The sequence below is a fragment of the Acanthopagrus latus genome, chromosome 18 (assembly GCF_904848185.1).
Source record: "Acanthopagrus latus isolate v.2019 chromosome 18, fAcaLat1.1, whole genome shotgun sequence".
Lineage (NCBI taxonomy): Eukaryota > Metazoa > Chordata > Actinopteri > Spariformes > Sparidae > Acanthopagrus > Acanthopagrus latus.
This window is the reverse complement of record NC_051056.1, coordinates 28,410,185-28,423,746: the sequence shown is the minus strand read 5'-3', so window position 1 is coordinate 28,423,746 and position 13,562 is coordinate 28,410,185. Positions and strand designations below refer to the sequence as shown.

The 13,562-nt window shown below is 43.7% G+C and overlaps 1 protein-coding gene across 1 annotated transcript in view; it reads right to left on the bottom strand.

The window, feature by feature from the left end:
* fgfrl1a (fibroblast growth factor receptor like 1a) overlaps positions 1–7,548 on the bottom strand; it is a 69,531-nt gene extending 61,983 nt beyond the window's left edge. The window contains exons 1-2 of the mRNA XM_037077389.1: positions 7,020–7,548; positions 5,644–5,747 (exon numbers count right to left, since the gene is read on the bottom strand). Coding sequence (XP_036933284.1) covers positions 5,644–5,704 — 61 coding nt within the window. The 5' untranslated portion in view covers positions 5,705–5,747; positions 7,020–7,548. The remainder of the gene's footprint in view (positions 1–5,643; positions 5,748–7,019) is intronic.
* Between the last annotated feature and the right edge of the window lie 6,014 nt (positions 7,549–13,562).

The following is a 13,562-nucleotide window of genomic DNA, read 5'->3' as shown; positions in this document are numbered from 1 at the left end:
GTTTGAAGCATCTGCCTGTGGTATGCAGCTGTTTACTCTGAGATGCTGTCCTCCTCCTCCTCCTCCTCCTCCTCCTCAGTTCTTCTCATGGAGAAACAGGCGGACGACAAACCGAATGCATTTCATCACAAAATGTAATAACGTAGTTAATCAGTGCTCACTTTAGTCAGCGTGTGGGAACATAAGCAGCAGTGAGGGAGGTTTAAATATTAAACTGAGTTGATTCATCAAAGATTAACCGCTTTTATTTATTGGTCATCTATGACTTATTGTCAGGTTGTAGCATGGCAACGAGGAACAAACTCATAAACCTACAAATTTAGTGAAAATACCTGTTGTTCTTACGACTGACTGCTGCTTTCTCAGCCCTGCTACTCCAACTCGGAGGTAAATAAAACAGGAGCTGAGATAATTAGGTGATTAAACTTTTGATTTGAACTCTGTGGAGGATTCATTCTCTGGCTCCAGCTTCTCAAAGACGAGGACTGCAAACTGAATCTCTTCAGGGGGTTTGGAGGAGTTGTTCAGAGATAACAAGACACTTGGGAAGCTTGGGTGGGTATTTTTCTGACTTTCTGATACCTTACAGATCAATTAATTGAGTAAGTAAGTGGCAGATTGACGGGTTCCTGTGGAAGCTGGTGGTCAGTTTATGTTAGCGGACTTCTTCTCTAAACTAACGCTAGCTGCTGTTGTTCTTTACTGAGATGAGAATGTGCATCAAGTCCAGCAGCGTTAAACTTTTCATTTGTCACATAAATTGTTGCACGGAGCGCCCCTTTATTCCAGGATCAATATTCTCATTCTTTGCTGCCTTAAATCATGTCCGCCTGAATTTATTACACCAAATATGCACAAATACAAGGTTTTAGATGAGTCATCTTCATGTTCGTGTCTCTAACTTTTTTTACTGAATCCATCATTTGTATCTCTGGTGACCTCCTCCTCTTCCTCTTCCTCCTCCTCTTCCTCCTCCTCCTCCTCCTCCTCCTCCTCCTCCTCCTCCCCCTCCTCCTCCTCCTCCTCCTCCTCCTCCTCCTCCTCCTCTTCCTCCTCCTCCTCCTCCTCCTCTTCCTCCTCCTCCTCCTCCTCCTCCTGCAGTCCTTTATTTCTTACCCCTCTTCTCTCCTACGTATCACTGTTAGTGTTAGCATGCTAATTACATTCCTCAGTAATGAGTGAGCGGGGCAGGAGTTTGTGAAGGGACTGCAGACTGTCTGTGCGTGCTTACATGTGTTAAGTCATATTTATGGGCGGCGTCTTCAACTTGTATACATTCTCAGCATCTGTGTATGCGGCTGTTTACAGTCGGCGATGCCTGTCTGCAGTTGTCTGCTCTCTGTTGACACATGTGAATCTCTCTCTCTTTGGCAGCTTCAACGCGACGAAGATGCTTTTTTAATAAACTTGTTGCAACAGCGGATGAACCCTCTCATCTCTGTCTCTTTTTCTCTGGATGATGGGTGGTAGACGCGGTGGAATCACACGGAAAACATTTAATTGTTTAGGTTGTTGCGAAACAACGCACACAAACGCACATTCATCATCTTCTTCACTGAATCTGCTTCGACGTTCTGAGGTGGAGGCAGAGAAACCCCGTGTGAGAGGTCAACTCAACATCACAGGTGTAAGAAAACTGAAATCATTATTATTATTATTATTATTGTTATCATTATTATTATTATTAATATCATCGTCATCCTCTCTGTCCTGCTCCAGTTGTTTGACCGTCCAACAGCTGACTTACATAAACACCATTTGACACACACGTGGCATTACACATCACATGCACAATTAATCTGTGCATGTTTGTGTATGCTGAGGCATGGAAAGCACATGAACCAATAAACAAACAGTCAACACAAGTTTTTTTTTTCCACTGAAGACAAAGTCTGAGAGGACCGGCGGCACAAGTTTTTCTCATGTTGCTATTGGCTCTGGCTCGTGTGCACGTCTTTCAACCGATCACAGTCGTCTTGAGGGCACATGGAAAGAGGTGAGCCCCGGTATTAGAATGGCTAAAGACAAAAGGTAACAGCTGCTAGCTTGCTTGTGTTTGTGTCATTAGTGCTTGGTTATGGGACGGCCCAAAACAGTCCTGTGAGCCCTCAACTAATCTACCTTTGGAGAGCATCTTGTCCTTGGCATGAGGAACACGGTGAGCAGGGACTTGCTGTTGTCTTCTTGTCCAAGACTCCAGGAAGTCACCCCTTGTTTCCAGTCCGAGCTAAGCTAACTGTCTCTAAGTCAAATGTCAAACTCCTCTGTTGACAGAGCGCAGATCGTTTAAGGATGGACCTGTTTCTTTTCACCGAACTCTGTCTACAGCGGCAGGTAGCCCAGCTGGCCCCGGGCCTAGTACCAGTCTTTGACCCCTGTGTTCGAGCTCGATGTTGTTCAGCTAACAGAGGAGAACGCTAATCTATCAGCTGCTCAGTCTCATGCTCAGCTACACACACACACACACACACACACACAGACCCAGACATCGGTTCAAACAGCGTGGTTGTGTAAGCCTCTGGGTTGCAGTTTATGTGGCTGATAAACGTTGCATCTTTATCTCTTTCTGTCCGTCTCTCTCAGCTTGTCTCTGTTTGTCTTTCTCTTGCTTCCCCTTTCCTTTCTTTTTCCATCTGTACCTCCATCGCCTCATCTCCAAGTCATTTAAACTTTCTGGTTACATGTTCGTTTACCACTAAAAGTTATCATCTTGTTGTCCTCATTTCAATTCAGGCCTGTGTTTCCGTCCAGCACTCGTTTCTTGACTACAATAAGTCAAACTGTACGCTGCAGGAAGCGCCGTGCAGTTATAAAGGTGCTGTTCGACTCGACTTCCTGGATGTATTTACACAAAAGCGCCCTTACATTTACTGTAACTGAACCTTTTGTGTAACGGGGGACTGCCCGAACAGGCGAGGCCACAATAGAGTTAATGTTTTCAATTTCAAATGTCACGATGTGTTCGAGGATATGTTGCGCTTCACTTGTATTGTTCATTGTTTACGCAGTTGCTCGGAGTAACCCACCTCTGGCATGCATATTTCTCTGGGATATCTCAGAAGTCACCGAGTAGCTAATAAAAAATCCTTCTCTGCTTCATTTCTCTGTGTGCAGCGGACGAACGCTCACGAGGCTGGACAGAGAGGAAACCTTTCTGTGACCACCTCTGATAAAGTGTTTATTAGAATTTTATGTTTAAAGACTTGACATTGTGATCACGAGCTGGACTCACTTTTCAAAACTCATATACACAAAACCTGAGTCGAGTTAAATACAGTTTCTCTCAGTGAGCGGACACTTGTGGGGGTGAAGTACAACGTCAACTGTGACCCACTTGACCCGAATCCTGCTGAAGGCCTCCGACAGCTGTGAAGCTCGTCCACCTTCGAGAACAACATCTTACAAGGTTCGTTTGAGTTTAAGATACGTTCGTTTTAGCCGTTACAATACAAAACTTGGCATTACTGGAAAGATCATTATGGCTGAACTGATCACGTTGTCTGCTATCAGACGCCGCAGGAGGGAGAAAGTGGTTTGTTCCGTCCCTCCCACACATCGTGCTGATTCGCTAGCACACTGCCAATCAGAATGGTCATTGAACAGAAAACCAATCAGAGTGTCTGAAGGCGTCCAATCCTCCGACTGCCGACACTCTCAGACTTTGCAAGTTGAGTCTGACCAGACATCGTGCACACGGTTCCAAAAGCTTCAAACACAGCTGATCACACCGAACAGATCTGTTCACAAACTCGTCCGAGTCTCCTCAAACTCTTCAGGCGTCCAACGTTTGTGCCAGTGTGTTCCTGCGTTAAGTGTGTTGGATCGTAGAGGTCTAGATTAATTTAGCTTGACGTTGGCACTCTGATCTGTTCTGATTCTCTGAGTGTGTTAGACGAAGCTGCAGGTAGAAACTCTTGGTTCAGAAATCTTCTGGAAGATCAGCAATTTCCTGCATTTTTCTGTCCATATTTCAGATAATTCTTCTGTTTTTTATTAAAAACGTAACACTACGTGTGTGCAGGGAACGTTTTACAGACAACAAGCTGTTCCTCAGTTCAAAACCACAAATTCACTATAACATGGTATGAACCTCAGACCACAGGACCAAAAATCACACAGAGACGTCTTTCAGCTGCCTCTTCATACTCAGTCACACTCAGAACAAATCACAGAAATGACAATAATTTCATTGCCTTAAAAGATGTGTGTGAGTTCGGCTCAGTCTGACCTCCGTCGTGCTGATACTGTACTCTAACCGGGACAGAACATCTGTCTGGGAACTCGAGTCGAGTCTCATCACAAGGTAAGGGAGAAGTTCAGCGTCTAATTGGTTCATAATGACATTTTGTCTCCTCTGTCTGTCCTCTTCATGCCCTCTCGCTCTCACACCCCTGCTGTAATCTGGTTCCTTCCCTCGTCAGTTTCTCTCTTCATCCTCTTTCTTGTCTTTTCTCTCTCCCATCTCTCTCCTCCTCTCTCCACCTTCACCCCCTCCGTCTGTCTCTCTCTGCTGCCTGCTGCCCTGGTCTCATTGACAGACTGCAGGCGGTGAGGGGGAGGAGATGCTGTGGCATTGCACAGCAAACATCCCTAATAGGCTAATCTAATCTCATCTCTTTGCGGTCTATGGCCCTGTGTTTACTTTCGGCCCTGCGTCTGCACGCCGGCTCTGCCTCGCTTCACTGAATGCAGCTTTGTTCCCGCTGGAAACTCATCATCGGTGTGATCTCTGCAACGGGCGCCAACCCCGCGACCGTCTGCCCATGAAGCCTGCAGGCTGGGGGTCGCTCTCCTCCGCGTGCAGCCTCCCTCTGCTATTGTTGTTTGTTTTTATTATATTTAGTCTCATGGGGAGAAACAAGGCGGCGTGCTGAGTGTCCTGCTCTGTGTCTGACCCTGACCACCATCCTCCCGGAGGTGTTGCTCAAATTAGATTTTAAAGTTGAAATGCTAAATTTAACGCAACGGTCAACAAGGTAGCATCTTTCCAAAATATCCAAATGGAAAACCAAACTAGTGCAAACACCGTACAAAGACCTGATGGTAGTCAAAGTCAAAAGGTTCCTCGACTATCTGACGAGAAGAGCATTGATTTAGAGTATAAATATGCTAGTGAAACGCCAACACAGACGACTTCTGCCTCGAATCCACCTGGCACGACCGGTGTTTCCCACACATAGACTTTACAGGTATACTGACAGCTGTCAAAGTATATTTTGCAGTGCAATTTAAAAATTTTGACGCCATCCATGATTGATTACCTAGTGGACATGAGGCCGCTGGCAGCTGATTAAACTTCCTCGGCACATTATTTTAAGGCTGATCCCAGCCGAGTTATTATCTTATTAAGATTGCAGCAAAGTTGTGTGAAAAAAAAAGAGAATTGTAACGCGTGAAATGTAATTAAGGATTTAAAATTCACACCCCAAACCTCTCTTAATGCGCAAAAGATTATTATGTCATCAGAGGAAACACACAGTCAAAACAAATCATCCCACCGTGTTTGAAACAAATACTCCTCGAGATGGAAAAGAAGTGAGAATGCAAAAACTCCACACCAGGTGAAGAAGGCCGAGGACTGTCAGGTACTGACGTCACCTGCAGGGATCGATCTCCCTGCAGGTGCTGATGACCGTCACTCACCTCTGGCAGCGGTGGACATCAGGACCATCTGCAGCAGCAGAGAGACGCAGAGAAGCTCCATTCTGGTCCGACTGGCAGGAAGACGATCGTTCAGCCTCTTTGAGCTGAAGGGAAACGAAACGCTGATTTGAAGGATGACGTGAAATATTTACAGGCACCTCAAATCATTTAGATCACATCTCTGAGTATCAATCATCAATTTGGAGTTGGGTTTACTCCAGAAATCCACCCGCCGCGTTTGTTATTACACCATCTGATGGGTGTCTCGACAATCAAATCATAATTTACTTGCCAACTGCCTGAAAGCCTGGAAGTACAAACAACCTTGATCGAGATATTCCTTCATAAAACTAAAGAAAGATGTGTTCTTGATTTCTTTGCAGATGTTTTTCAACACTGACCGGGCTAAAGTCTCTAAAAAGTGGAGGTTACGTCCACCTTTTAGAGACTATGTTGAAAAACATCTGCAAAGAAATACGTAAAAGTGAAAAAAAAAAAAAAAAAAAAACTTTCCAAAATCTCTTTAACATCTTTAAAAGTCTTCAGCAGTCAGAATAAAAAAGAAAACAAAGAGCGTTTTACGGCACAGAAGCAGAGATTTTCTGGAAGTCAAAGCGTTTTTCCTCGCAGATTTATCCCGTCCACCTGTCCATATGTCTCTCCTTACAGCGGTTTTTAATCTATCCGCCACATAAATTCTTCCCCTGAACCTTTTGAGAGAGATCTTATTTCAATCCTTCACATGCTGAATCTGTAATCAGCATGTCGAACCTCAGGAACCGCTTAAAGCTGCAGGAAGACTCTCAGCCTTATCGGGTTAAAGTCGCACTTTTATTTTGCATAAAATAAAATCTGAATTGTGCAATAAAACAAAATATAAATAAGTCAAAAGTGGTTTAAGAATTAAAGAGAGACACCTGGGATGGTCTGGATTATGATGATCAATCACTGGAGAACTGATGATGATCTTTAAAATCAAAATAAAGAAGATATTCCAGGTGTGATTATCACACACCTTCCTACTCACAGGTGTGATAATTATATAAAACAGTATGATGTCATAAACCTTGAAAAAGCTGCATCATGTTATAAATCTGTAACTCACTGATCTCACAAACCTGAACTTTGATTTACATCTTCTGTAGATTGATACTAATATCAAGATTATGTAGAACTTATATGACCTGAAATCAGACTTTTACACCTCATCAGAGCAGAAAACTAAACTCTCCGAATGAAAGAATGATGAGAAGACGACACAAGTTCTCTGAGAGTCATTACGAAGAGCAGCAGATCCACATTAACACCCTGCGGAGACATTAAATCAGCTGAATATCACACAGAGTCTGGTGTATTATTAATAAAGGTGAACTTACTGTCGGCTCGCAGCAGCAGTGGAGGGATGACTACAGGCTGCAGACCTGCTCGGTCACCATGTCTCTGTCCAGAACACCTCCGCTGCTCCTCTCCGCTCCTCTCTCACTGGATGATATCGATGACTTAATCCGAGAGTGACTTAAAAAATAAAAAAAAATAAAATAAAAGTACAGAGACGTTTCCTGACAGCGAAACACCGAGTTGAACTAAATAAAGTCAGTAAAGTGTTATGAAAAAGGAGGATATGAGCGACCGAGCGGATAAAATGTCAGAAAATAAAGTTTAAATCTGTCGGCTGACGTCAAACACGTGAGCTGTAGTGGTTCTGAATGACAGTCCGGACCGGGACGCGCTCTGGGCCGGGACCAGGACAGCCAGAGGAGGAGAGACGCCGTGTGTACTCGTCGGTTCCGTCCACAGACCTGCTCACGCACCTAGCTGCTCATAGTAACCCGGTTCTGTCCGCACGCGCCGCTCCGCTCCGCCGTCCGACGCTTCAGCCGCAGGCGACAAAACTGAACTGAGACCACGGACCGTCCGCGAGCACAACTTCCAGCCAATCACAGGCCAGGCCAATCAGAGAGCCGGCCAATCAGAGAGCAGGAGCGCGCTGGACAAATTTGGAGCGGTTTAAGGGGGGGAGAGGGGGGGGGGGGACGAGGAGGAGAGGAAAGGAGAGGAGGAGAGGAGAGGAGAGGAGAGAGGAAAGGAGAGAGGAAAGGAGAGGAGAGGAGAGGATAGGAGAGAGGAAAGGAGAGGAGAGAGGAAAGGAGAGAGGAAAGGAGAGGAGAGGAGAGGAGAGGAGAGGAGAGGAGAGGATAGGAGAGAGGGGGAGGAGAGAGGAAAGGAGAGGAGAGAGGAAAGGAGAGAGGAAAGGAGAGGAGAGGAGAGGAGAGGAGAGAGGAAAGGAGAGAGGAAAGGAGAGGAGAGAGGAAAGGAGAGGAGAGGAAAGGAGAGGAGAGAGGAAAGGAGAGAGGAAAGGAGAGGAGAGGAGAGGAGAGGAGAGGAGAGAGGAAAGGAGAGAGGAAAGGAGAGGAGAGAGGAAAGGAGAGGAGAGGAGAGGAGAGGAGAGAGGGGGAGGAGAGAGGAGAGAGGAAAGGAGGAAGGAGAAAAGTGAATTCAAACTAACTGAAATAATTTGGTAGTGAGAGAAATGATGCACAACACGATTTGAGAAGTGTTTTTAATAAACTTCTACTTCTTCTTTATTCGACTTCTATTATTATTATTATTGTTGTTGTTGTTGTTGTTGTTTGTTTGTTTGTTTTCTCTTCTGTTCTGTCTTAATTAGCCTCGGTACAGTGACGACATGCTGTCATTCACTCTGATTGGTCCTCCCTGACAGCTCCCCTCTGACATCATGGACCAACACTGACACCACGTGGCCGTCAGGTGTTATTACAACGTATCACTCAGCAGCTGCATCGATCTGGTTCCTGATGAGCTGCTGGAGATCATGATGTTGTAGATAAACACATTAACTGGAAATCATTCAAGTCTCCCCCTGGTTTAAATCACACAGGTGTAAAACGCAGTTTGTCCATCAGGTGTGTTTCAGCTCTGAGGCCTTCAGGAGGATCTTGTTCTTGTCTCATCTGCAGAACTGATAAATATTCCTTCACTAACTTTATGAAACTAATGTTATAATGTAGAAAATAAAGCAGACTTTGATTTTTCTGTTCTCCTCTGTTCTATAACACACTGTGAGGATGGTGCTGCCATCTGCTGGTGACCAGAGGGACAGCAGCACACATCTGGACCAGCCTCGGTGAAGGGGAGACTGTCTTCTTCTTCTTCTTCTTCTTCTTCTTCTTCTTCTTCTTCTTCTTCTTCTTCTTCTTCTTCTCATTTTTCTTCTGTTTCTTCTTCTTCTTCTTCCTTTTCTTGATCTCCTTCTTCTTCTGCTATAATTCTTACTTCTCTTCTTCTTCACCTTTTTTCCTCTTCTTCTTCTTCTCCTCCTAGATCTTCTTCTTCTGCTCCTCCTTTTCTTGATCTTCTTCTTCTTCTTCTTCTTCATCCAAACAGGTAGTTTGAACTTTACTATCTCATCCTGCTGTAGATGAGCTTTTTGCAGAGGATGATCAAACTGTTTTCCCTCCTTTACTCGACGTAAAGTTCTTAGTAATTGTTTACAAATGAAAAAAAAGGAGTTTAAAGCCTTGATAAAGAGAGAGAGAGAATTAACGAGGAAACTGTCAGTTTCACAATCGATTGTCTTCATTAGATTTATTCAGCAGCCACACAGCAGACCGTCGAGTTAATTGGGAGGAATCAGCGTTTGTTCCTGAACACATGCAGTTTATTTTGCAAAGAGTCCAATTTACAAAATGATAACTGAGCGCACAAAACAAGCTGCGTCAATATGTCCTGACAGCACCGTCTGATCACCATGCAAACAACTGCTGTAATAAGAAAGTCTGGTAATATTCAGTCACAGTTATTTCCTCAAATATGCAACAGTCACATCACTTTTCCTGCTTGTGCTCTTGATTTAACAGAATCATTTAAAAGTGAAGTGATGGTCCAAACGTGTTGTTCTGAATAATGCTCACAGTTTGAATAAAAAGATAACGTCTGTGATTCAAACTACATTTAATGCTCCAGGAATGAATCAGCTCCGGTCCTGTAAACAACATGAAGTGTGTCCTGAAACGAGCCGAGGGACGTTTCAGGACACACAGTTCTTTACATCACACAAACAGTCATTTAACACGGCCATCTTCACAGCAAAGGTTCGGTTTTACTTCGAAAAACAGCCTCGTATTGTCTATGGCTGCGCTCCAGCTCCATGGCTTTAACCACTGTGTTTTATTTCAGCGTCAGGAGGAGACGGCAGACAAAAAAAACAACTCCTGGGAGTCTCACACAGCCTCTGAGCAGCTGGAACAGAAATGAAAACTATCTGCAGATTAGTGCAAACATGAGAGTTTCTAAAAGAACTGTGAGGAGAAACAAGCCGTCCGATTCTGGCTGAAAACATCGAGAGACGAAAAGACAAAGAATAATTGTGAATCGCGTTTTAATAAAATCATTATAACAAGAGGAACTTTTAAGGGTTAATTTCATGTTTTCTTCAGCAGATGGTAGCAGAGGACAGGCGACCAGAAACACACACACACACACACACACACGCGTGCATACACTCAGTGTTTTATGTTTTACAGTTATAGCTGCTATTCTTCTCAAATCATCGTGACAGATGGTGGGAATATGGTCGAGTATGCTCCATTGAAATCCAGCTCTGTGGCGGGCAGCAGGCTGGAACTATTCCTGGTAACGACTGTGCTGTGTGTGTGTGTGTGTGTGTGTGTGTGTGTGTGTGTGTGTGTGTGTGTGTGAGTGAGTCTGTGCTTCAGTACTGTAAATCAGACTGTATGTGAGCTCATGAGAAAATCAACCTTCCTATCACCTCATCAAACATCTTCCTGATGAATTAACACGAGTGCAGCTCATCAGTTGTTGGAGCGACTATGTGAAGCTGCAGCGTCGAGTAAATAAATTAATAATTTAATGCAGAAGATAATACAAACAACACAACAACATTAAGGGGATAACTTATTTTCATTGTTGTCGTAATTCCAGGAATTAAAGCAACAGAAGTCAGAGATGCTTCAATAAAACAACAAAACATTATTTAATTTAAAAGTACGATGCAAAGCAAAAGAAAACAAATACCTGGATACCTTCTCTTTGTCTTTATATCACCTGGATTATGACAAATAAGAACATGTGACCTGTTGCTTCTTCTTCATCCCTTTTTATTCACGTTGCCTGAAACGTCGAGGTTGACAAATGTTGTAGTTTCTGTCGAATAACAATCTGAATCACTGATGATGATCATTATGTATCTTTGGTTGCAGCAGAATATAATAAAGCGTCTGTTTGTTCCAGGATCCAAAGCTAATTGTCTTGTAGTCATATAATCTCTCACAGTGGCAGAATGATAAAATCACACAGTCCTGAATATAAAAATAGCCCTCAGTCTGAGTCTTAATGCACCAAACTTGTCATTTGTATTTTGTTCTGGAGGTCAGAGGGCAGAAACCTGCGAGCCGCCCTCCGGTTCTGTTAAATCACCAGTTTGGACTCAGTTGTTTTCATTATTAGGTTTAACTGGGCTTCAGCCAGTGCAAGAGGCCGTTTATATTCTGCAGGCGCAGCAGAACGTCACATTCGATCTGTACACTTTGTTTTCAAAAGGTCATAATTAGCTCGCAGTTTTGAAACAATTACAGCCAAAAGTGCACCAATTTCCCCTCGAAGCAAAACACAGAATTACTCACGGAGAGAGAAAGTGAGCGGCGTGTATGTGTGAAACGTTTGTGGCCTGGTGTTATTTTAACTTCTCCGTCCAGAATCAAATACTTTGTCTTTGTATCAGCTGCAAAAAGTGAAATGCAGCGTGGAGGGAAAACTGGCTGTCCGGCCTTCGAAACATTTTGTTTTCTAATCTCATCTGAGTCGACTGAGCGTGAACGCTTGTTAGACTTCGGCAGTTTAACACCGTTACATGCAGGAGCAGCTGAGAGTGATTACAATTTATTAGCCAGGTTGGTGAGAGATGGGTGATCGGAGGGCACACACGAGGGAAATTAAACAGCAGCTGCACAGAAACAGGAAAGCGAGATTCATTCAGCTTCAGCGTACCTGCAGCAAATCGCCTGCGAGGTTAAAGATTCAGAGACACAACGAGCAGCCGGGTGAGACGACCACTTCTGAGATTTGATAACAATAGTTTTATTTTAGCACATAGGAAAAAAAACTTACAAACATTTCTCTGGAGCGTCTTAAAATTAGAAATGCTTCTTTTTTTAGTTTGCTGTCATGAACGAGGTGGAATGAGTGATAATGTTGTTGTTGCTAAGGCGGTCTGACCAGTTGCTATGCGGCAGCCTCAGCTGTTGTAGGAAATGGCTCTGGTTAAAGTTTGAAGGAAGGGAAGCAGAGAGGGCGACGTAGCCACAAGGCTTATTACTCTGCTGTGTGTGTGTGTGTGTGTGTGTGTGTCTATTGTGTGACCCGCTGCCTTTCAAAGCGTGTGTAGATTCATAGATTCATCATTATGTGCAGCATTTCTGTGTGTGTGTGTATACTTTTGTTTCTGCATATATACATGTAATCTGTGTATGTGTGTGTGTGTGTGTGTGTGTTGCAGTATGGCGGTCTCACCTCAAGCCTGAACCCAGAGCAGCCGCGGGGAGGGCTGGGCATTTATGAAGGAATTCTGTAATTTTCAAAACTGTGGTTTGAGTTTCACTCTTTTTAACAAGCTGGTTTGGGCACTGATAATGGAAAACGGCTGCAGAGAGAAAGCGAGCGAGCGAGCGAGCAAGAGAGAGAGAGAGAGAGAGAGAGAGAGAGTTTTGGCAGCCTTCGGATTCACTTCCCATTTCTCAAAAATATGTTTTTTTGCCGTCTGCTCTTCTGGGACTTTCTGCATTATCATCTCTGCGCTAGTTAGGCGGTAAACTCAGGAGAAGTTGTGCTGGATATAAAGTGGGCACGATCAACATTAACGTTCATAAGTGGAATCCATCAATCCCGCCGAGTGCCACGAACATGGCGTCTTGACCCCAAAGGCAAAGGAAAAAGTTTTCTCTCGCGCCGAGTAGAACTGGAAACAGGATTAAAGTGTGAATGTATTTTCACTTCAGCAGCTCCACAACGTGAACGCTCGTGTTGCGGCGCCCGATCAAAATCGATTTGTCGCTCGAGTCAACTCTTCTTCTTCTGTTTCCGACTCTTCACATGTGCTATTTAGTAAAAAAAAAAAACGTTTAACTTCATCGCTCGTCACAAGGCTTTAATGACATCCTTCACACTGGCCAGCTATAAAATTAATATTCTTTTACCCTGAAACACTTCTTTAAACCTAATTCATTAAATGTTTGTAATCTGGTGTTTCTAATATAACCAACCAACAGACAATACATGTATAAACCTGCAGTGTGAGCTGGAAAATAGCTTGAAAATAGCTAAAATAGTGTGAAATCAGTGGACATTGTCAAGGAGACATCAGGATAATTGTGTTTTTTGTGCCTTTGCAACATATCTGAGGTTTGCAGAAACGTACACTCACAGGTTTTTTCTTTTTCTCTGCTGTGTCGGGTTGTAAAATATGCACCAAACTGTTACACATGCAGTATATGAACGTATATAAATACATGCAGATAGGCGAGTTAGAGGTCGGCACAGGAAGGAAACTGAGTCATGCAGCCAAACTTCAGACCCGACCTCGACCACACTTCATGTTCAGTCTTAACATAACGTACAGAGTGTTCACACTGAACAAAAACACAGCCGCCCACTCACTCCTTCACTTTTCAGTTCAGCTTAAAGTTCTTCATCAGTGTATTAAATCAGACTTGTTTTAATTGCTGCTTTATTTCCATCTTACTCAAAGTACTTTAATATCGCCGCGGACATTATTGTTGCCTCATCGAGTTTAAACTCCAAAGACAGAATAAAATCATGAGTCCATCAAGTCAAATGTTTTCACATTCAGACGAGCTCTCACTGCGGTGAATTGTTCATCTTTT